The sequence below is a fragment of the Melopsittacus undulatus genome, chromosome 5 (assembly GCF_012275295.1).
Source record: "Melopsittacus undulatus isolate bMelUnd1 chromosome 5, bMelUnd1.mat.Z, whole genome shotgun sequence".
Lineage (NCBI taxonomy): Eukaryota > Metazoa > Chordata > Aves > Psittaciformes > Psittaculidae > Melopsittacus > Melopsittacus undulatus.
Genome location: NC_047531.1, coordinates 38,455,207 through 38,480,455, shown reverse-complemented (window position 1 = coordinate 38,480,455; position 25,249 = coordinate 38,455,207). Strand labels below are relative to the sequence as shown.

At 39.7% G+C, this 25,249-nt stretch overlaps 1 protein-coding gene across 1 annotated transcript in view; it reads left to right on the top strand.

The window, feature by feature from the left end:
* PTPRR (protein tyrosine phosphatase receptor type R) overlaps nucleotides 1-25,249 on the top strand; it is a 145,316-nt gene that overhangs the window by 117,209 nt on the left and 2,858 nt on the right. The window contains 6 exon segments of the mRNA XM_013127333.3: nucleotides 74-158; nucleotides 7,142-7,221; nucleotides 8,194-8,331; nucleotides 14,532-14,642; nucleotides 15,786-15,943; nucleotides 19,867-19,980. Of these exon segments, the coding sequence (XP_012982787.3) occupies nucleotides 74-158; nucleotides 7,142-7,221; nucleotides 8,194-8,331; nucleotides 14,532-14,642; nucleotides 15,786-15,943; nucleotides 19,867-19,980 (686 nt within the window).

Sequence of the window (25,249 nt, the reverse complement as noted above, 5' to 3'; positions counted from 1 at the left end):
GATGGCCTTCTGGGGATGATTTCCTGCATGGCTCCTTTGGAAACACCAATCACATTTAATTTATTTTTTATAGGAAATACCAATGAATTTTGTGGATCCCAAAGAAATTGACATCCCGAGTCATGGAACTAAAAACCGCTATAAGACAATTTTGCCAAGTAAGTAAGTTAGCCCTTGGTTTCCTATGGTGACATTTCATCCTGCATTGAGAACGGATTGCTGTGAAAATCTAGCTTTCTTTATCTTTGATCACTGTGTACTCATTCATAAGTGTATTTATAGTCTATGTAGAAAGCTAACAAAATCCCAGTAGTGTAGGACTGGGAAATGCAGAACTCTCACTGGATGCCTTAGCAGGCACAGGCTTTGTCAGCATCCCAACCATGTACTGAAATGCAACTTATGTTTTCTCTGGAGGACAGCTCAGGCAGATAGGTAGAGAGGGGTCTACCATGCCTTGCAGTAGTTTCCCTGCTCTGGATGATGAGAGAGCCAAGACTGTTGCCTCCATCCATCATAGCACAAACCATCCTGTGGTGAAATCTGTTTATGTTAGTAAGAAAAACACTGTCACATGGTGCTTCCTCATCATTGTTGTAAATTTGTTACTGCTTTTCTCTGCTGCATCTGTATTTTCATTGGCCCAAATTCTTTATTACTGACCAAATAATAATTGCTTTGTTATAATCAGAGGTGGTTGAAAACTCTTCAGTGGAATAGTTTCCCTTCAAAATACATGTTTCTCTAAAACATGACCATTTTCATAACATTTGCTGGGGGATAATGAGATAATTTCTCTTTTATTAATCATTTTGGTTTGTGTTCAGTTTCAAAATAGGTTGAAGAAGTTTTGACATTGCACTAAATATAGACAGAAATAGTTGAGATTTTATAAATTTTTATATCACCAAAGTAAAAAAGTTCAGTGATTCAAAATGTTGGAGGACAGTCCTACAGAAAAATGTAAACACATCCCTTTGCTTAGGTTTGGAATGAAGAATGCTATTAAAATGACAGCATATCCTACCAATTTTTTTTTTTTTTCTAATCATCTCTATAATGCCCTTGTAGGCCTATGTTATGTGTTAGTCATGCAAATTCACACACTTTAAATGGCACGATTTCTCTCAGCAAACATGAACACACTGTGATTTGTTCATATCATACAAAGGCTTACAGCCAAATTAATGAAAACTGATGGCCCTCAGCCACTAGATTTGTCTCAGAAATGTGGTGCATAGCTGGGAAAGCAACTCGTGTGGAGTACTTGCTTCTCTTCAGTCCCTAGTAAGATTTCCATTGTCTTCAAGGTTAGATTTTCTGTTGCAACTGATAGCTCTGTGCATCTGTGTGCTATCAAGAAATATTGAAGGGAATTAAGAAATGTAATTGAATGCAAGTTATATACCAAATAATCAGAAAATTCAGCATCCCTTAGAGTCTGGCCCAGAATCAACAGGATGTACACTGAGGGTGAAGTTCTGACCCCTTTGACAACAGCAAGACTCGCCATCAGCTGCAATGGAGCCAGGATATCACAGAGCCCCCCTCCACCTGACATGCAGATTTTTGGAAGGAGCTCTCCCTTCTCATAGTATCTTGCATCCAAGCTGCCCCAGCCACAGCATCGCCTTCAGCAATGCCTTGCAAGTGTGATGAGTCCTGCTTCACAGTAGCATGTGTTTTGAATTGGGACACAACAGCTGGGCTGTGGTTGATGCTGATGAGCTTTGAGAACCAGCATGCCTTTGTGTTTTCACCTCCGGTTAGCTGGGAGGTGCCACTAACTCTGCGGCACATTTTCAGTCCAAGCACACTGCTGGTGCACACCACAACTACTCACTGACAGGCACTTTGTAACCGTCCTTGACAGAAATCAAAAGGTCTGTTGTGTGTTAGCACCAGGCCTTTTCAAAGGAGGTATTTTGTGGATTGAGGCACATGCTCGTAATAAATACTCGCACACCCCACACCCAGGCTGAGAGGGTTTGGAAATGATTCGAGTGATTAAATAGAGCGGCCTTCCTGGTTTCCTGCTCAGATGATATCAACCCGCTGCTTCATATGCCCGCATCAGCTTTTCCATTCCCAGTGCTGGGTGCGTCTCTTGAATCAGGGCACCTGTGGTGACAAGTGATGTTTGACCTGATGGATTATCTCCTAAAAATGCCCAGTGCTGCCATCTCCACCCTCTGCCCTGTGGAGGATGTTCTCGTTTTCTGAGATAATTTTGTGTCAGGGTGCATGAGGGCAGGTTCATGTTAACTATACTGCCCAGCCAGACACACTCATGGGAAATAAAATGAATGCCTAATGAAAATTATTCTATATGGAAAACTATAAAAGGCAGGAAATGTTGCATTACATGAAAGATGTTTCAGTTGCAGTATAACATAGCCAACACCCTTATGCCTCTTCAGGCACAAGAGTGTCAGCTACGGCAAAGAGGCACAGGCCTCTTTAAGTTTTCTGAGTGTTATTTGTTTTATACATGCATATATATGTACATATATACATGACATGCAATGTACAAGGGGACAGTGCGGGATCAGAAGCAAGTGGCTAAGAGTTCCTTAAAATCACCGTTTTTCCGTCCTCCCTCCTGGCTGCAATTCCAGCCACTGTTAAACCCCACTCCATACCTTCAGCTGCATACCCTCTGCACTCCTTGAGCAAGTTTGCAATCATATGTGCAGATTTCCCAGTCTCTCACCACAGTCACACCCCTGTGGCAGAACAGCAGCCCTGCTGCTCCCTCCTCATCCTCTTGCATCGTCACCTTTGCCTGCTTATCTCCTGCAGCTCCTGCTACATGTCCCAGCAGCAGGACCTCAGCTTCAAAGCCATTCTTTTCCCATTCTTACCTCACTTTTCCATCTCAGATCAGAAGCAGAATTCTCATGGTGCTTCACAGCACGCATGGGCTCTTGCTTATAGTGGAGCAAGTGGCTTAACACTATTCTGTGGCTATTCCCATGTGTGCAATACATCCAAGGTACCTGGATGTCATTCCTTAACCATTTCTGAAAAGTACCCTCAGGGCAAAAGCCTACATGAAAACACTTGTGGCAGAAGAGCAGTAACATGAAGGTAGGAAGCACTTGGCGGGTCCTTTCTAAATTAACAGCCCTGATCTGTTATGAAATAGTCAAGTGCTGTAAACTTATCTCTGAAATGAGGAAAACCTGAGTGCCCTTAAACATCCAGAGCCACTAAGCAATCATCAGACACAAATGGAAGTAATTTGCTTCCTCCTGAATGACAAATACCTTGGAGGTTCATGGATAGCTGCTTTGCTGAGTGCAATCAAAGCAATGTCTTCAAAGATACATATGTGGAGAGTTGTAAGACAACAATATTTATTATGTGGCCCTGCTCTTTGCACAAGAAATATAGAATTAATTTATGTATGCAGTAGCAAAAAAGGGGTGGGTCAGACCAACAAATCCACAAGCTGTTGATTGAAGTGCTTGTGCTAAAACTTGCTCTGGCTCTCCAGCTAAAGACCAGGGGGAAGTTAGATCTCAGCTGTATGAACAAGTGACTTTATTGTGCAAGCTTATGGACAGATACTGGAAAACAATTCGCTTGATGTTGAGAATTTTCCAGCTCCCTTGCACTGCAGTTGTGACTACAAGCAGTCATGCTTGCTCCAGTCCTGCCCCCTAATGAAGGCAATAAAATCTCCAGCAGGCTTTGATAAAAATAAAGAAAAAGATCACATTTGCAAAGCAGAAGGAGAAAAACTGTTTAATTTTAGGAGTATTAAACATGGGTTCATCAAAGCATTTTGTATATCCATATGAGTCAACGAAATGTGTCCTAGTTGTGGTCAGGAGTATCATAACATCTGTAATATTTGTAAATAGCGAGTGTTATGCTTATCTGTATTAGGCTGCACAGTTAAAAATGTCAGCGGATATTAGGCAACGTTTTCTTTAGTAGATAAAAAAAACAACTTTGCGTGAATAAAACTTTATTTTGTTGTGATGAAGGATTTTTATTAAATTGCAGAAGCACTCATCATCATAAATCTGTTAAGTTTTCCATTGGGAAAACCTGGCTTACATTGGAAGTGCCAGGAAATTATTCAGATGAGATTAAAAAATTATGCCTTGTTTACAGGTGTTTTATACGTGAGGTGTTTTGAGACAAATGTATTATCTGCAAGTCTAATAGCCTATTCCCCACCTGGCAGAGATTGGGAATACAGTCTGGTATGATTCTTCCACGTTCTGTGTTAACAGTGTTTACCAGATAATACCAGTATCTGTAATTCATTTACTGACTGCAAACAAAACCAGGCAAAATAGAGGTGGATGGATTTCAAAATGTTTCAATTATCTGAAATATTAATGATCTTTTGGGCTGTGAGTTTGAGAGCAGTCTGCTCACAAAGTTTTCATCTTCCTTTCCTGCTCAAAAGCAGACATAACTTGAGGAGAGCCCTTCTCACAGTACTTCAGTCCTGCTGCTGGTAAGGCAGCTAGGACTGGACTGGGAGCTAAAAATCACTTATCATGGAAGTGCTGCAAATGAGAACATACCCATGCCTAATGAATTCACAACATAGTAGCAGTCAAAAGAAGAAGAAAAAAACAATCACAACATATCATACCCACAGTAAAATGAACACAGCCTTTGCAATGGGACAAAGCCTCACGTCTTCATGACAAGGTGGTGTTCATGAAGTGGATGAATCTCCAGTGTTGATGGCAGCTGGGGAGGCTGTCCAGCTAGCTCCCCTTGTTGACTGCACTGGGCAATCTCATGTTGGCAAGCTCCAACCCCTTTAACCTCTTCCTTTTCCTCCAGCCTGGTAAATTCAGGCCAATATTAGTTTATTAGAGATGGAGTTAGGGGAAGCTTCTTCTACTCTAATGGGAGAGCTATTCCAGACTTCCTAGATACGTGGAAAAAAACAGCAGTAATTTTGTCTCAGTCAGAATTGCAGGAGACATTTTTTATTAGTAATTAAAAGTGCTTAACAGCTCTGCTGCATTTCAAGATTGCTTTACAAAGATTGATGAATTCAGCCTTGCAGCCACCATCTGTGTCCTTCTGATGTAGCTTCAGACTCTCAGACTTTTTCATCTTTGAGGAAAAGATTATTACCTCCAAGGTATTTGTCATTCAGGAGGAAGCAAATTACTTCCATTTGTGTCTGATGATTGCTTAGTGGCTCTGGATGTTTAAGGGCACTCAGGTTTTCCTCATTTCAGAGATAAGTTTACAGCACTTGACTATTTCATAACAGATCAGGGCTGTTAATTTAGAAAGATTCCCATCCGGAAGCAGTGTTTGTTTCATTGATTGGAGTTGGAAGGAGGTCTCAGAAATTATGAAACTGATTTAGCTGCTCCTTAGTAACAGAGGGATTTATCTCAAGACATGGTAATTAAACTGGATGTTGAGTCTGTTTGGAAGAGGGTTTTTGAGGTAGGGGTCAAGCTACACCAGAATCAGAGGTATTGTGTGAGTTAGAGGAAGCGGTGTTTTTTTAAAGGCCACGTAGCCTGAGGCATTTGTGGAAATGGCTTATAATCACTCTGTGCTGAAAAGGAATGAGAGGTTTCCTGTCCTCTTATTGTTAAGGGGAAAAAAAAGTGAAAAGTTGGGAAAGCTAGTACAAAGAGATTTTAACACAAGCTAACTAGGGTTCATGTAGTGCTGTTAACACAGGACAAGACTTCCACACACAGACTTTGAACTAGAAGTCATGCATTCGTTTGCATGTTTTAAGAAACATGGTTTCAGAACACCAGCCTGGGTCTTGCAAAAGCTCCACTCTTGTCCAAGACACTCCTACGACCTCCAGTGGGAAAATGACATACAGTATGTTTGGGATCATCCTCCCTTTTCCTTTGATTTGCAAAGGTTTTATCTTGTTCTTAGGAACAGGATGAAAAGTAACAAAAGGAATCCAAAACCAACTCTGAAAATGCCCCTTTTTTGCTACTGCATACATATATTAATTCTATATTTCTTGTGCAAAGAGCAGGGCCACATAATAAATATTGTTGTCTTACAACTCTCCAGTTCAGCATCCACATATGTATCTTTGAAGACATTGCTTTGATTGCACTCAGCAAAGCAGCTATCCAGAGACAATTTCCAAACCAATTGGTGCCTTGTATACTGTCAAAAAGCTGTTGATTCTAATGAATTATTTTAGCAAATTGCCAGAATATTATTTTTTTAGTACAGAAATATTTCCATATCCTTTTGTTAACAGTAGAACATTTTTTTCACAAAAGGTGTGAAGAAAGCCAAAGTGTGTCGCTAGACAGCCACACCATAGGCACCTCACTCCCCATCTCTTCATCCCTTTCTGTTGATGCTGTGTAATTGGGAATTTACTGGCTTTAATTCCAAAAGGGTAATTAATATATCTAGAATCACAGCATCACAAATTAGCACACAGAAACTTCTTTTGCAAGGGGGATTTAGTAACCAAAAACTCTATACTCAACAGAACTGGGCCCAGCTCTGTTCTAGATATCTAAAACAACGAAGGAAAGAAAAGCGTGAAGGAAAATGTTCCTCTATTTTGTCATTGCATCTCCAGTCCAGTACACATGAATGGTCACAAGTTTTATCATATGGAACACAGGACTGAAGGGAAGGATAGGTATTTCCTGGTCCAGCCCATTGCAGTGAACTTAAATTAGTATAAAAGCACAGCTGATTTCATCCCAGGGAGAGGGAGTTTTTCCTGATTTAAATCCAACTGTAGTAATTGGAACAGTAGAACTTCAGGCAAAGATATCCAACTTGAACTCAAAAGACTTGGTGTCATTATGTAGCATCATACTATGATATGACACAGATTTCAGAGACAGTCTAAGCAGATCAGGTTGATACTCAGCACAGGCAGACTAGAGTTTGCTGGATATTGCCTGTTGCTTCAATGCCCACAGCTTGCTGAGATACTTCTACACAGCTCAGCATTGTGCAGTACAGGTGCACCTTAGTCACACATGATGATCTGCCACAGAGGAAAGAGTTGGGTGCATAATATTTTAGTGCTTGACAACCCCAAATAACAGTAGACTATTTTCTTCAAAAAGTCTTCAATTGTCTATATAAACCTTCTAATTATGGATTTTCTTTCCAATTTCCATCTTCCTTGTGTTCTTAGATCCTCTAAGCAGAGTATATTTGAAACCAAAAAATCCAGCTGACTCCCTGAGTACCTACATAAATGCTAACTACATTAGGGTAAGTAAATGTACACTCTTCATTTGCTTTTGAAAGAATATTTTATTTTCTAGTGAACATCTGGTTTTGCTAAGGTGCTGCTCATTTTATTCCTACCCCTCTTCATTGATAATTCCTTATCTTTTTGTCTACATTGGTGTGACAGGAATAGTTTAATGAACTATTTGTAACGAAGACCACACAGCCATGAATGTATTAAAATGATTGCAGTAAGAAAACACTTTATCAGCTAGTTTATAAAAGACATTAAGAAATGACGCATTACTATTTACTTCAGTATTTACCTTTTAATATTGTCCTACTGCCTTATAGTAAGGAAATGAGAGTTACCTTTTAACAGTGACAGAGATACCAGTATTGCCTTTCCCTTTCCTCTGCTTCCCCACAGTTAGCTTGGCACTTTTTTGACCTTTTATACATCTGTATGTCTTGGGACTCCCTATACTGATAGGCTGGCCTTCCTATAAAGTCTCATAAAGGTGCTTCTCCCTTAGCAAAGATATATAGCAGAATCTTGGATTCCACAAGCATTCACGCATTTTATATTTTTTTTCCTGTTACGAATCTTCATAGGAACTAATTTCATAGCTCTCATTTTTTTTCCTGTGGCTTGTTGACTGTAAACTATCTTGTAAACACTGCAGCAATCTGGATTAAAGTACCGCTGGATGATGGAAAGCCCCAACAACTCGGAGAACAGAGTAAGCTAGAAGAAGCCAAGTAAGCAGAGAAATTTGAGAGGGATTGATATATTCGCAGGACCTTTTCAGTTCATCCAGTTTCCAGAGGAAAAGCTGTTCTACTGAAAAATTTTGGTCTACTCTACTCTAAGTCATAACCGCTTTCAGTTCAAGTGACTTGATTTTTTAAACAAAATTCCAGATTAATTTTTCTGCCTTTTAGAACATCCACCTGCAATTTTTTGATCACATGGATTTAAAGCAAATGCTTTTGTTTCTGTTTCTAAACCAGGGATATGGAGGTAAAGAGAAGGCTTTCATTGCAACTCAGGGACCCATGATTAATACCGTGAATGATTTCTGGCAGATGGTTTGGCAAGAAGACAGCCCTGTCATTGTTATGATCACAAAGCTGAAAGAAAAAAATGAGGTATGACAACTAGCCAAACTGAGAAACTATTCCTATGGCTGATACTGTAGAAAGAACCTTAGCATATATGAAAGGAAGCTAGCAGATAACCAGCTTTTAAATAATCTGGTAATGGGCAATGTGATAAGTAAAGCTGGGGTAGTCAAATGCACCAACTGCAATTGCATAGCAGTCATAAGGCATGCATTTAAAAAAGACAAAAAGTAATTCTATTTTCTCGATCTGTGCTGCTAGGTTCATATTTTTTTAAGAAACACCTCATTTATTTGTTGGTCACCTCTGTATTTCTTGTAACTTTCTGGTATATAAAGAATCGCAGGTTAGTATTATGGTTAGAGGTTTTCTGATCTGGTCAAAGTTTTCACTTTGCTATAATGGCAGGTTTTGATTCCATTCCAGAAATTACAAATCTTCTGGACCATCCCAGAAATAGTTTGGGCTCCCAAATGCCAGTACCACAAGAGGGACTTGGCCAGAATGAAAATATGTGGCTCTTTACCTTAGTACCAAATAGAGATGACAATTTTAATTGCTAACGGCCATCTAACTGCCTGTTATACATATGTGACTTTTGGATCAATTCCAAACTACATCTTTAATAGCTTTATTTAGTGTTCATGTAAATTGTTGTCAGGTTTTCCTTGATTGCGCCAGAGTCCGTATTTGTGACTGCCATACATTAGGAACAAAAATCACTCTTCCTTGCAAAGGGCCAACACAAAGTAGTGTTCTGGAGGAATAAATGTATAACAAGTGGTTTACAAGGCTTGTGGACAAGAGAGAAACAGACATGAAGGAGTTTGACTTTTTTCTTGAGTCCAGACTGCTAGACTTGGTATCAGTTCCCAGCTCCAGTTAGGTACTTCAACCAGATCTCAGCACCTTGCCAGGTAAGCACTAGGGCTATATTGCCCCAGCTTCACTCACACCCCTGCTCTTCAAACTCAGATGCATGTAATGATAGAGAAACAAAGGTTATTCAGGTGAAGTTCCCAGTCTGAGTGATCAGGGGACTGAGATCCTGAGTGCATTCCCAGGGTTCAAACTCACTGCCCCGTGAAAATGTGGACTTGGTAGACACACTCTTCTTTCTTCTGCTCTTGACTGCTGCTTGGCTCTTTGTCACCCTGCATTTGGGCTTCTAGTATGAACTTAAAATCAAGCGGATTTTAAAAAAGCTGTATGTAAAAAACAGGTTAGCCATGTAAAATATCCCAGGCCGTATATCCAAACTAGGTACCATTTTTCACTAGACTTCAAACAAGTGTCCAGAAGCCTACATTAAAAAGATTACTCCTGACAACATAGAAATTGGCCAAAAGGGTAAGTATTTCACTGAGGAAATGCTGACTGTTTAAACATTCACATCTGACACTGAGTAAGAAGAATGACTTGAAAGAAGTGCCCAGTGGTTTCCACCGTGTCAGGAAGCCCTGTGTTTACCTGAATTACGCAGGCTCTAGGCATTGGTGTTTATCCGCATTGTTGTGGCCTGGCAGTGGTAATTTCCTCCTAATAGAAAGGATGGGGAATCTCAAATCGTTCCCAGGCTATATAGAGAGGCTGTGTTTGCACAAGCTGTCCTGCTCTGTCTAGAAACCTTAGAAACTCTCACTGTTAGGTTCCTCCTGAAACCTGGCTTGCTATTGGAAAGGAAATAGCTTGGCTAGTGGCTGAGCTCAGTGTATTAACTTGCTTTCTAAAGAGGAGGCAAAAGCAGTTGTTATTTGACATAATAGCAGTTTATATTTTTTCTTTTCTTTTGTCTGCTTTATTTCCATCATTTTCAGAGAGGTGCATCTGCAGTATACACACATACAGATTCCTTCATATTTGAAGGCATACTCATCCACATCCACCCCTGCACAAATAAACACCATATACGACTCTCAGTTGTAGGCACCATTCCTCAGTTGATGTAACATCAGTCAGCCTCCATTTGAGCTATAATGGACTATAAAGTAATGTGTAATGAGGGAGCTCTCAAATGGGAGACACATGGAAAACCTTAATCTCAACAATAAGTTCATTTATTTATCATAAGTAATTTTTTTAGGACATTAGTGTCCTAGCGCAATATACTGATGTGATGAATTTGCAATCAAAATGGGAATTGTGTGAAATGATGATACACAAAAGTTTCTATGTAGTTACTCCCTTTTGTGAGAGGAAAAAATGGTGAAGACTCTGTAGTAACAGTTTTTGTAAGATGGATGAAGATGTAATATGAAAGTAGAGTGCTGAACAAAATACCCATTTCAGCTGCATGAAAAAAAACCAACCATGGAGCACTGAATTATTGGATTTTCTTTCTTTTTGAAAACTGATTAAAACAAAGGAGATTGATTTGTAAGCAAGAATAATGCCAAAGGAACTATGGGTGCTGTGTTTTAAACAGAATCTGTAAAACTTGTCCTCAGCACTACACAATGTCTGAACAGACTGGAAATCTACTTATGCAAGGAGAGTCTACCGCAAAGGAGCTTCTGCCTGAGCAAATAATGAGAAACTTGTAACTCTAGGCTATAATTTATGGTTAATATGAGGAAAATCACAACTCATCTAGTGATCTAAGTACTCTCCCTGGTCACTGAAGAGCAGTAGTCACTTTCACAGGGTGACCCATCCTATTCTAAGAGATCAGTGACCATCTGTAGTAATATTTTAGGACAGGATCTTACACAGCTTTATCCACAAGGCACATGCAGACTTCATATATTGCAGAATTTAGTCAACTGCAGTTTGACAAATATGTGGAGTGTAAGAAGTTTATAGACTTCTATATAATTTTACAGAAACGTTTATAGACTTCTGTTGTATCAACTGGTTTTCATAATTCTGTGATGTATTCCATAGATAATATGCATTTAGTTTGTCTTAAAAGCTTACTAGCAACGTTACCTGTTAACTAGAAAACATATTTTAGGAAGCATAAAGAAAGAATACTGTGTGGCATTCTACAAGAAAAAAGTCCTAGTACCAACTGATGCATGAAACAATGTATGTTTATTCAACTCAGATAATGTAAATCTTGTCAGTAATTATCTAGGACAATCTTGTTAACTCACTGTTTAAAACTCATATTGTTTTTCATGTGACATTTTTTCTTTGCTCTATAAGCACACTTATCTATGCACAGCAAAGTAGATTTTGGAATTCAGAAATCATACCTTTCATAGATTCACCTAAGCCTCTTTGGAGATTGCTTATTAGTTCAGTATTGATACTGTAGATATGTCTTGGGTTTTGGAAAAACTTTAGAAAATTTGGTCCTCATTTTGAGGTTTTTAGTACCTCAAGGAAAGCATGCCTTAGTTCTGGAGATCCACCTCAGAAGCAGTCCCATGAAGCCTGGCATCTGGTGGGTTTGGGATGGCGCATGCAAGGAGACAGGACCAGGGATTGGAGGGAGCCTAAGCCTTCAGGCCTGTCACAGGAGGAAGGACAAAGGCTGAAACCAATTTAAAGGTCATGCGAGATGCTGTTTCTTGTATAAACTTCCTGCTCAGGTCAGGGAATGTCATTTTTGTGGGGCAGATCAGAAATAAATAACCATTTATTAACAAAAAGCTAAGCAATGGAAATTAATTCGAGGGGGATTTGAAAGATGGCAGGAAGATGAGAATTTCCATGTGGAAGTAAGAGGTTTCCCAGGCTTTTAGCTGCCATACAAGTTGGCTAGGTTATTTTTTTTTCTTTTGAGTTTAAGCATCTTTTAAAAAAACCCTGCTCATAGTTGTTATATGTTTGCTCACTACACAGAGGATTGTGTGTTCAACCCCAAGCTCACAAAATGTGTGACCTACTTAGAAAGTGCTGTAAGTGAATGAATATGCAGCCTGAAAGAAGAGCAGGGAACAGAATCAGGATTAGCAGAAAGAATGGAGGTGGAAGATGATGTGATGATAAGAACAAGTAAATTATTTCCTTTTTTTTCTGATACATTCTATTTGCAATAGGCTTTTACTGATTACAGACCAGACTGGAGAGCAGACTTTTCAGACACTGTGTTTGGCTTTTGAACAGGTTTAAGATATACCTATATGAGACCAGTGGAATTTTCTTTCAGGTTCAGCTAATGGCTTGAGGGAATTTTCTTGTTTTTGCTGATGCTCCTGGGATTTACTATATTATTTTCCATATGTCTGATACTTCTATGCCTCCAATCTTTGTCTTTATCCTTTTTTTATAATTAACTTTCAAAAAACATGTTAATTCCCCCAAATATATGTCTTCTTAGAAGTGCCTGAACAAGCTGATCCTAGCTCTACTTTCAAGGCTTTTCTTAAAGCAGTAACAAATGGTATTTATAAAAGAAGCACAGAGACTGTGTTAAAAATAATCCTTTGTATTTCACTAAATGTAGACAAACTGTTAAATGAAAGTTATTTTAATGAACAGCCCCATTTCATTGTCCACCCAGCGCAAGTTGCCAATTCCAGTTCTGGGAAAGAGTCAAGAAAAACACTCTTCTGAAGTGCCTGAAGGCTTTGTAGTGAGCGTTGTATGCTCACATTTATCAAAAAGTCTCAGGGGTTGACTCAACTATTGTTGATTGTCAGGGTACAATTGTGTATTTAGAGTTTTCTTTTCCCCATATTAGCACTGAAAACTACACTCCCAGGGAGGAGCATGAACTGCAGATCTGGCAGATGATAGTAGCTAAACGTGTCACATGGGGGGACTGTGGAACTTGTGAGCACCTTTCTTTTTGTACAAATTTCTGAGTATTTTATTGCCATTCTTGATGTCTTCGGGGAGACAGCAAATTTAGGATGTTCAGGTAATGCTGCAAAAGGCAGGATCTGAATGAAACCGGTCAGATTGGCCAGCATTATTCCAGAAAATGTGGCTTTCACACACCTTACACTATTAAGGTAATGAGCATCTATGTTTAGATAAGTATCTGTACAACAGAGATGATTCAGTTCAGTCAGCTGTTGGGTTATCGCATAGCAGCTTAAAGATCACACCTGGTGGTAAAACCTTGCATTTCACTGATAATTTTTTTGGATCATTTTTAGCATGATTTACTGGGAGTTATGCTTTATGGCAATTAATTATATTAAAGGAATTTTTTCATTTTGCTGTGTAATGTAGGCTACTGTCTAAATGTAAACTAGTTTATTCAGCAAGAATTTGTGAGGAAATACAAACAAGTTCTTTCTGGGATTCCTATTATTGTAGAACTGTCTGTTTTCTGGTCATTTTGGGTCGGTTTGTTTTTTTTACTTGTGCGCTGCATATTACAAAGAATATTTTCTTTAATTGATGGGGTTCTTTTTATTGTATTGGCCAGCATTATGTCAGAAAACGTGGCTTTCCAACACCTTACACTCTTAAGATAATAAGCATTTATTTTTAGAGAAATATTTATACTTCTCTAGAAGTATAGATAGAATATAGAGATACTTTCAGGGAAATTAATATGAAGTTGCAGTTGACTTGTAGGTAAGCAAACTATTGGAAGGGAAAAATAAAATGGTTCATATTGTAGATACTATTTCTTCATCTCCTTTTAGTAGATGCTTGTCAGGTACATTGCTGAAAGACTGTGACAATACTGATTCATTAAGAATTCTGTATTTAATTTTGTGTAGCTCTAGCAAGTCTGATAGATTTTTTTAGCGTTCATTTCCAGTAAGTTATATAGTTGACAGTTCTGATTCTGCAACATACCTTAACATGCACATCAAGTCCCATTGAATTCATTAAGATCTAAGGGCACATTTACAAGCTTTGTTGTATCAGGGCTCAGGAGAGTAAAGAGAATAAAAAGTCTTGTGAGGAGAGGACAAACTCTGAATCTCTTGCCCAGAAGGAAATCTCCTTTGGAAAGAGAAAATTTTATAAACTTAATTATATGAATTAAAGAATTTTCTAGGGGGAAAAGATCTTTAATTTTGAATGTGGAAAAGAGTTCCTTTGACTGAACTTCACTGAGCTTTTAAAAATAAAAAAATAGCTGTTCAAAGTGTTCAGTGATAGAAATCTGTATTTGAAAAAATCAGATCCTGAAAATCAGGCCTAAGTAATCCTTTAAGAGCCCTACAATATCGTATTTGGGAATGTTTCTGACATGAATAACCCCTTGGTTGAGTTCATCTCAACTTTCCAGACAAATACATTCTGTGTAAAAATTAGATATGAATATGGCTCTGGGATCCAGCTCATTGATGACACTGTTGCTTGCTTTCCAGAAATGTGTGCTTTATTGGCCAGAAAAAAGAGGAATCTATGGGAAGGTGGAAGTCCTTGTTAACAGTGTGCAAGAATGCAAGAACTACACTATCCGTCAGCTTACAATAAAGGTAACAGTCTGAATCTGAGAAACATTGTTCCAAATGCTTTCTTTTTTTAATGTTAAATGAAGTTAAAGAGTTTTTTTTAAGTGGCATAATTTTTTACAGAAGGAGTAACTGAGCTATGGAGCTCACTGCTGCAAGGTATGATTGAGACTAAAGCACTGGAACACTTACCCTACTGCTGCTTTGTATCACTCTGGCAACAAAAAAGGCTTAAAAAAGAGTGCAAGTTCCATTCCCTTGAATTACATTTGGTTTGAGGCCTCTTTACACGGCCAACACAATGTAAAGGGATTTTTAGTTAATGAAAGAAATAGCATAGCATCACCCTAAAAAACATAAGCTGCTCGTGTTGTGTGCTGAGTGCATCCGTAGCCCATTTGAGAAGCTAAAAATGTAAGCAATATATAAATTAAAACTTCACACTTTAATGTTTCTGACTAAATATTAACTGTGTAAAATAAGGCAGATGCTGCTTTTCTGAGTTACTCCTCATACTACACTTACGTGCTATTGGATTGGTCTGCTTCTGCTGACAAAGCATTACAACTAGTAATGAACTGGAAAAATTAGGTGTTTCAATCCAGTCAGTGGGCAGAAGTCATACTGTCCAACACAAGTCACATTATCCCACATTTAGGCCCTTTGCTTGTTGAATTAAGTGGTAGCAGCCTCTGTTGGAGAGAATAACTGGACAAACTGGGATGTCTGGTTAATCTGGAAGAGCAGTTCTTCTGCACCTTTAACTTGAATACTCTTGTAGTTTTAGTATCAGACCCTTATGATAATATTCATAAATGGTAGCAGAAATAAATAATAACTAGGAGAAACCCAGACCAAGCTAATCTTTCTATATCTTCTTGCTGATCTAACACAGATCTCTGACAATTCCCAACTGACAGTAACAGTCAGCAGCAGTCAGATGGACAGAGTGGAACTTACATAGCTGGAAAACCAGACAAGTTTTCAGATGTACAAACCCTTCTTACGATTGGGTCTCTGTTGTCTACAATTGCATCCTCCAAGGTCTATAAAAAACATCTTTAAATCTCTCTTAACATTTTTACTGTCTTTTTACCACCACATTAGGAGAAATAAAAAGATTTGTTCACCCCAAGTGTGCTTATAAAATCTTCATGTTAATTTCAGCAAGGGAGTCAGTCCCGAAGTGTGAAACACTACTGGTACACATCCTGGCCGGACCACAAAACCCCCGACAGTGCTCAGCCCCTGCTGCAGCTCATGCTGGATGTAGAAGAGGACAGGGTGGAATCACCAGGCAGAGGGCCTGTCATTGTGCACTGCAGGTAATTTGCAATCCTTCTCTGAAATGACTGCCCAAAGCCAGGCCACAGCAAATCACTTCCTCCTAAACAAAGAACTTACCTGGGGAAGAGTAAAATTCCCCAGATCCTCTTCATGCTAATTAACTTTTTTCAGTTCATATTTCTGGATTTGAGTTTTGGAGAGAATTCCCTTGTTGCTAGCAAATTGTTCCTGAATCATTGTCTGTTTCTACTAATGAACCTTGTTTCTGCAAGACCAGCTGGAAAATTATTTTGCTTCTGTTACCTAGTCATGATTTGCTTTCTTTTCAGTCTTGTTGCATAATTATGTGCCTAGGTCAGATGCAATGCCCTATGACTGGTTGGCTAAAATGCTGAAAAGCAAGTCAATTTTCAACAGCAGGCACTGGGTTCTGGAGACCAGAACACATCAATACTAATTTCACACAGGCAGTTGGTTTGATACTCAAGAGCAAAGTGTTATTTGCACTCAAGAGCAGAGTGTTATTCACATGAATTGTAATAAAACAGAGAGTGTCCTTCTGATAATTCTAATTAAATTCAATTTTATTGCTTTATATTGATTCATTGCCCCAGTTTTGCAATTGAAATAGTAGGAAGTAGTACTGGATTGGTTGGTGCAAAGAAGTAGGTGAAAAGTGAAGCAAAGCAGAAAATAAATGAAAATTATGTCTCCTTACCTCCTTTGTCCCATAACTGTGATGAGACTTCTCTTACAGTTGGGATACTACTTTTTTTTCCCTAGAAGTACATCAAAACAGAACTTTCATCTTGAACCACTTCTTTTCAACTTCATATTTAGGAAATTCAGAGAAATGGAAGCCAGATTTGAACCATCCGTCAGTTTTCAAAACCAGAATGTGATGAATAAGAAACTTTCCATAATTTTATGCAGCTGTTTTTTATCAGGAATTATTGCTTCCCTAGACAATCCACAAATCTGTGGATGTTTCTTGAGAGTAATTTTTTTTTAGTACAGAGCTTCAGTAATGACGGTCTTTAGAAAAATAAGGTGCCTTTCTGAGGTGAGCAATATGACAGTAAGGTCTGTAATCATGAGAAGGAATTTATTCATTATTAAAGACACAGATATCATCTCAGTTGTGAAAAAAATAATAGTTCTTCAGGTTCTTAATGAATTAATATCAGAACTATTAACATTAATACTTCTAAAAATCAATAGATTACTCAGAAGCCTATATGATCACTTCATTGTGGTCTAAAAAATAGGTAAAAACCATTTTCTTCTAGTCAGATAGTTTCTTCCCTTTTAATCTGAGTTGCACTTGAGGTCATGCAGGTTTTATAGAGCTGTGCACACTTTTAACTTTGGACTTTCAGATACAACTGCACAATTCTTGGTTATTTCCAGGGGACCATTACAGTGCACACTCAAACAGTGATCCTTAATCTGAAGCAGAAATGCTTTAATCATCTCTGAATATTGGAAATTATGGCACTAGTGCAAACAAAAGTCTTTTTGTATGTGTCTTCCTGTAGCCTATCACAGAGGGTGCTGTCTTAAACACTTTAGGAATGAGCCCATTCAGGATATGAGAAGGACTTCTTGTAATAAAATAATTCCTTGTCTCTGAATGAAAAGAAAAAAGAGTAAACATTTGTTTTGGTCCTTCAAATCAGTGGATCTGGTTAGACACACACTAACAACACAGATTTCCAAGGGAAGTCTTAAATTCTTACTAATCTTTATAGTGGCATTTACTGAAAGGTATGTTTCCTCTGTCATGTCACTCATCAAAAGCATGTGGCAAATGTGGAAAATACCTCTTTAATCTGTCCTTTGGATGTGTAGTTAGTGCTAAGTTTGAGTTTAACGGCAACTAGGTGGTTTGGGATCAAATACAAATTTTAATTCAAAGATTTCAAATATAGAGGGAAAAGGTTGTTGGTTTTTGGTTTTTTTCTAATGTAAATTTAATTAATGTGAAGAATTAGAACAAAGAGTTACATTCTACAAATCTAAAACTAACTTAACCCCATTTAGTCAGTGAAAACAAGTGGACTGAGAATCTGGACAGAATCTTCTCAGAAGCAGCAGTTTGGCATATTGGAGGACTTGTAAGAGTTTCCTAAATGAGACTGAGGGATAAAATTTTCATGCTCGGAAACATGACACTCTTATTGCTGTAAATGTTTGCTTTTCTTTCCTCATCAGCTGGTGCATGAATATGTTTTATAAAAAGCACACTGCCCACATCTCTTAATTCCAAAACTGTAACAGTCCAATATCCCACACTGCCAATTAACAGACCAGTCATTATGAATGAACTACTACACCTTAAACTCCTAAAAGAAGAGGGAAAAAATAGAAATAAATGTTTTATAAACACACAGACACACACACACACACCATGTTTGGGTGCTTAAAAATACTTCAGAGTAAGTAGCTCTCTATATTTTATGGATATACCAGGAAAAAAATATTATGCAAGTGAAGAACACTACCTGAAATAAAGCTGTGTAGTAAGATAGGACTGGCATGCCTAAACTGAGGAAGAAAATACATTACAAAACAATAGTCTTTGCTTAATACATGTTAAGAACTTGTCCAAGAACACTTAATCCACTCCAAAGGAAGGGGAAAAAAGAACCCTTCATTGTAGCCAACTTCACTTAAAACTTGAGCCCCACATTCAAGGTTTTCACAGTTTTGAGGAAGTGAATGGGTGGAATGCATTAGATTGCTTTCTTCAAATCCTGTTTTAGAAACTATTATTTCCTCCTCTTTTTGGGTACATTTTCCTCATAAATATTGATTCCAAGGAGACAGGCTGTCAACTGAAGATCTTCATCTCACTTGATATTTCTTATGCTGCCAGTTTTACATCTCACTATCCCCCCATGGTTGGCTTAGGCATCCCCATATATTCGATATTGCTGAGTCCTCTTGGAAATTTTCAGTTCCAGATGGGAGGGCTCTTGATTCTCTAAAGTACTCCAATCTTTCACTCTGTGGTGAGTAGATTGTGATTTATTTCAGCTGTAGCAAATAAACATACTTCTGGTAACACTTTTCACTCATATATATCAAGCTTCCATCTGAGACACTCAGTGGCATTAATTTAAGTAACTCTTACAGTGCTCTTATTAGGCAGGTAGCATCCATACCCATTGCAGAGATGAAGAAAGTGAGGCACCAGATGGTTAAGTATTTAGTATAAAGCCAGGCATGGAGATCTTGACCCCTGACTCCATGTTTTAACTATTTTAGCTATTTTCCTCCCATTCAACATGACATGGATGAGCTGCACTGAATTCCACATTAATTACGCAGAAAACTGGGGGGCAGAGAGTCTCAAAAGTGTTGGAGGCACAGGAAGTAGAAATAATGCCAAAATGGCTGTTTCCATGCTCGCATCAAGAAAACGTGGAGGGTTACAACACCAAATCCTTCTCCCTTCTGCAGAATCACAGGAGAGGGAGTTAACTTCATCAGCATGGTTCTAGATCCTTTTTTCCTTCATCATTGGAGGTATGGTTAGCAGAATCCATGTATACTTCGAGGGCTTTGAGCATAAAGCCCCATAAAGACTTTTGCCTTTAGGTAGACTTTTCCCCATCTCAGTGCATATCTCCATCATTTGTTTGGACTGTTTCATAGAATATTTGGACTTCGTGGTGCTACTTGAGATTATTTTTCTCACCATACACCTGTGTGCAGACTGAAAACATACAAGCCTCACAAATTACCCACAACAACTGGGTCACTGGAACAGTGCACCCTTTCATTTCTATTCAAGTGAACTGAGAAGCTACCCTTGCTAGTCGTGCACCCTGGAACTGTGGGTTCTAGCAATGCCATGTTTCATGTTTTTACTGTTTTCATATCTATTTAGTGTTTTCCAGTTAATTCCTTTTATCTGTGAACTCCATTCCCTTATTAAATTTTGTCTTCTTTTCAGTGCTGGTATAGGAAGAACTGGATGTTTTATTGCTACGGCTATTGGTTGTCAGCAATTGAAGGAAGAAGGAGTTGTCGATGCATTGAGCATTGTCTGCCAGCTACGAGTGGATCGGTGAGTTCCAGAAGAACCATAAATAGGTCAATGATTCTGAAAATCAGTCAATAATTCTGAAATTATGCTGAAATCATTGCTGGAATGATTCAGTGATGATTCTGAAAAGCTTTCCACAGTTGAATGTTGCTTTACATGAAATAGCAGCCGTCACTTTTGCTGATTCGTATGACAGTATTAGCTGAGTATTCAAGGTAACATATGTTTTTAGACACTGAATAATGAACATTCTTTTCTGGGTGAAACTGTGTGAGACTCCACTGAATGAAATTGTCCTGTGATGGCAACCCTGCAGTTGCTGGGCACTTGGCACCCCTCTTTTCTCCCCTGGAGCTTTCTGCTGTCTACAGCATCCTACTAGGACACAAGAGACATGGGGCAATCTGGAGGCAAGGGACTGTCTTTGAGCCTGGATTGACAGGGACATCCAGGCTCACTCAGTGTGTAGCTCCTGTATGCAGCAGAGAGAGACAAATCTTGTGCTGCTGCTATTCCCTCAGCTGTGCTGGGGGTGGTTTTGAATTGGGTTGGCAAACGTACCCAGTTAAGAAAATAGCAAGGCATTTGTTGTAGAATTTTCTTAAATCTTCAGTCAGATCAATTCCCTGATTGAATTCACAGCTTGGGAGCAGGAACAGTGTAAGCCAGCATTGTTGCAGAGTGCTTTGTTTGTGAAACTGTGGCTGAAGAGAGATTTGTGTTGGAAAGGAAGATGTGGGTATTGTGCACAATGGGATTGGTCTGATTGTACTTTTCTTTCTTATTCTGCTTGGGGAAACAGGATTTTGTATCGAGTAAATAAACAGGGTTGCACCAAGAATAGAGAAGTCTTGTTCCTCTTCTGCTCTAGGTATCAGGTCATATAATCTCCTCACAAGTATCTTAACTGCTTCTGACATGCATTTCTTCTTTAAATGGAAACAACCCATAAGCATGCAAATGCTGAAAAAAAGCTTAGGTCAAAGGGACAATACAGGATTTTTGTGTTCTGAAGAGCTCTGAAAGATACTAGAACCACAGATTGCAGAAGAACCAGAATTCATATAGTTAACCATGTTTATGGATCACCCCCTCTGCCTTCTTCTCCCATGTGCCTTCATCCTACTAGAGATTGCAGTGTGATCCTTACAGGGCAACACCAGTCACTTGGAGTGTAAACTTCCCCAAGGGGAGCTACTGACCTAAAACCTCTGCAACATGAAAAGATGGGAGAGCTGAGGGGAAAGTGCTTACTCTGTTTTTAATTATCAGTTCCAAATTTCCAGCACTCCATTCTGATTAGCTCTTCATCTTATTGAAAAAGGTTTGTAGTGTTCTCCCCCACTTTAGTATCTCTGTTATAAGATGACCTTTTCCTTATTGCTATTACACTCCATTTTAGAGAAGTTGAAGCAAACTCTGGTCTCAACTAAGTAATTTTTCATGTCATTATTTCAGCCATAGAAAAAATAATCTAGATTTTCAGCATTATGATTGACAACACTATTTCATTGAGTGTATCTGACCAATGAACTCTTTTATATCTACAGTATCCTAGATAAACTTGAAAGATAATGAAAATCTGACCCAAATAAAAGAAAAGAAAAAGAGGGTTTGGTTACTGAGTTTTGCTCAGAAAAATGTCTTTAAAAATTAAAAGACACATATATACCTTTTATCTCAGGCAATGGCTGAGAGTTATACAATCTGAAACTCATCCATAACAGCAATCTCAGCAGCAAGAAGCCTGTTATAAAAATCGTTAAGTCTTATGATTTGCATATTTCTGTGAGGTTTTTAAGTTTCATGTTATATAAATTTGCCATATTGCATAATGGATCTCACTCACCTGGCGGTCAGTTTATAACAAGGATTGCTAGAGCAGAGCTTAGCAGCTTCTCAGATTATAGCAGCCACTGCCAGCCCACCCAGACTTTGTGAACACGGTTCCTAAAGTGGCTGAGTATCACTCTTACATTGACAAAGCTCGATGAGACCAGCTTCCACTGATGACCCAGTGCTGATGTGGTGGTTACTGCCAGGTGGTGTGTGAGATTGGGTCATGACGTGAGACCTCACTTGGAGTATTGTGTTCAGTTCTGGTGTCCTCAACATAAAAAGGACATGGAACTGTTAGAACATGTCCAGAGGAGGGCCATGAGGATGATCAGGGGACTGGAGCACCTCCCATATGAAGACAGGCTGAGAAAGTTGGGGCTGTTCAGCCTGGAGAAGAGAAGGCTGCGTGGAGACCTCATAGCAACCTTCCAGTATCTGAAGGGGGCCTACAGGGATGCTGGGGAGGGACTCTTCATTAGGGGCTGTAGTGACAGGACAAGGGATAATGCGTTGAAACTTAAACAGCAGAGGTTTAGACTGGATATAAGGAAGAAATTCTTTACTGTGAGGGTGGTGAGGTACTGGAATGGGTTGCCCAAGGAGGCTGTGAATGCTCCATCCCTGGCAGTGTTCAAGACCAGGTTGGATGAAGCCTTGGGTGATATGGTTTAGTGTGGGGTGTCCCTGCCCATGGCAGGGGGGTTGGAACTAGATGATCTTGAGGTCCTTTCCAATCCTAACTATTCTATGATTCTATGATTCTATGACACATGGCATGAGCTGGCAAAATGAAATTAATGTCCCACTGGACTTGTTTGCAAATGGCCGACATTAGCAAGGAGGTACAACCAAGAGCAGGGCAGGAACAGCGATGAAGCTGTCTTCTTCATAACACTGGCCAGCAGCTGAGCTCCAATTTATTCTTTGTGCATCAGATTGCCTTTACAAAACAGAAAAAAAGAGAGCTCAGCAGAAAAGGATGGTTTTATCTGACCACCTGAGAGCCAGAAACCTGCCTAAGTAGTACACTGAATATTTCATTCTTGGTACCTCATCTCCATTAGTTTCCCAGCCAGGCTTGCTCATGGTCAGAGCCATCCAAACACCTGCTGATGGAATAAACACATTTGATGGTATCCAGTTGTGTATGGACTTTTTGTCACATGTGTTCATGGCCACATTTCTACTAAAGTGAATTAAGTAATAGGAGAACAGAGCTGCGCTTCAGGGACTCACAGTGATGCTGTAGTGATTTACCAAAACATTCCCGTTGCCCAAAATACTGAGAGAGAACCAAACAAGGATCCAGACAAATTAGAGATGGTGGCAAAAAGTTATGCTGAAAAAGAAGCTTAATTAAGTTATGTAACCCCTTTGGAAACAGTATAAATCAGAGCTCCAACAGGGAATAAGACAGAAGAGGTAGGTGTAAGGTGTAGGCTCCTAGGTAAGGTGTGTCCAGGTGCCACTTTCTTCTTAGCTGCTTAGGGTAAGTTAAGGGGTGAATGTACCTGGCAGTAATTGTATGTGCTGAGCTAACATGAGAAAATGAACCGTCCACTCAAAATCTTGAGCCAGGATGGAGCCATGCTATGTGTGGATTCAGAGAAAGACAGACCCACAGGTCTGCTCAGCTTAGCATTTTTTCCCAGATCATTTTTTCAGTTTTGCAACAGAAACAGGAAACGTTTGATCTGAGGCATCTTCAAGACTGACTGTGATGTCGAGAAAATTTGCACATTCTTAACCTCAAAGGCACATTCTTGGAATGACGTCCAGTAAGTTTGCTCTTGGCTCCTCAGACAGGATGAAAAGAGTTTCCATTGTGCGTCAATTCATTGTTTAAGTGTTTTGACTAATCGCCACAGGTTAAAAAAAAAATAAATCCCAAACCCTGCATCGCATTCGTTCTGGAGCAGACTGCATCCAGCTGCACTAGCAGCAAGCCAGAGGGCAGGGTAAAGAACACTTTCTTCCCCCATGGCTACCCAGGCAGAGCTAGTTGTGGTCCCCAAGCCCTCAGGATACCAGTGGCTGTTTCTTCCAGAACCACCCCAGAGAGTCCCAAAGAAGAAAAGAGGCCAGCAGCTCACAGAGGAGCTGGAAGTGTGTGCTGGCAAAGGTCAAAGGCTGCACACCCGGAGGTGCCATAACTGTGGGTACATCCCTTCTAGGCACTAGGGACATGGGAAAGGAAAACCTCCCTCCTTGAGCAGATTTCCTCCTGAAACGCTCTACCACACAGCCTTCTGCACAAACTGATGTCTTAGGGTCATGGATAATTCCTTGCTATTAAACATAAGCCTTGCACAAGGACAAAGGGAAGAAGGACATGGGGATACTGGTAGATAAAAAATTGGACATCAGTCAGCAATGTGCACTTGCAGCCCAGAAAGCCAATTGCATCCTGGATGGCATAAGAATAGTGACCAGGAAGTTGAGGAAAGTGATTCTTCACCTCTACTCCACCCTTTTGAGACCCCATGTGGAGCACTGCATCCAGCTTTGGGATCCTCAGCACAAAAAAGACACAGGCCTGGTAGAGTAGGTCCAGAGAAGAGGCATGAAAATGGTCAGAGAGCTGGAACATGCCTACAGTGAAGGAAGTCTGCAGCAGCTGGGGTTGTTCTGGAGAAGAGAAGGCTCCAGGGACACCTTTTTGCAGCAATATACACATAGAAGGCTTATAAGAAAGATGTAGGAAAGCGTTGTTACCAGTAGTGATAGGACAAGGGGTAATGGTTTTAAACTAAAAGGGTTAGTTTAGGGATTTAGGTTAGATATTAGGAGGAAGTTCTTTCTTTACTGTAAAATTGGTGAGGCACTGGCACAGGTTGCCCAGAGAAGCTGTGGCTGCCCCATCCCTGGAAGTGTTCAAGGCAAGGTTGGGTGGGGCTTTGAACAATCTGGTCTGGTGGAAGGTATCCCTTGCCCATGGCAGGAAGGTTGAAACAAGACGATCCTTAAGGCCTCTTCCAACCCAAAACAGTCTGTAATTCTATAGTTCTACAAATCCTGTGTATAATAGCATTGACAAGGCCAAGTTGTCAGGTTTCCCTAGGCTGACAGGAAGGTGCATTGGTTTGCCCATACAGGATTCAGAAGCACCATAACATCTTGGTCATGCTCACATAGGGCACATGCAGTAGTGCTGGGCTCAGCCTCAGCCAGTCTTACACATACCTTCCTGGGGATTTTGTATGTTACTTCAACACCAAAGAGGAAGGAGCAAGGATCACCCCCGCAAACAGCCTAGCACAGCCAAACTTGTCTTAACCTGCCCTTCCTGCCAAGTCCTTCTCCCTGGGTATGTTACCTTCCTCTATCCCTTCCACACAGCAGATCTAACCTGGGAAATGTACTCCCTTAGAGAACATCTTGGAGGAAAATTGATGGGGGAGACAGGAAGGGAAGCTGGCTGGGAAAGGGCTGTGTGGGCAAGGCAGGACAC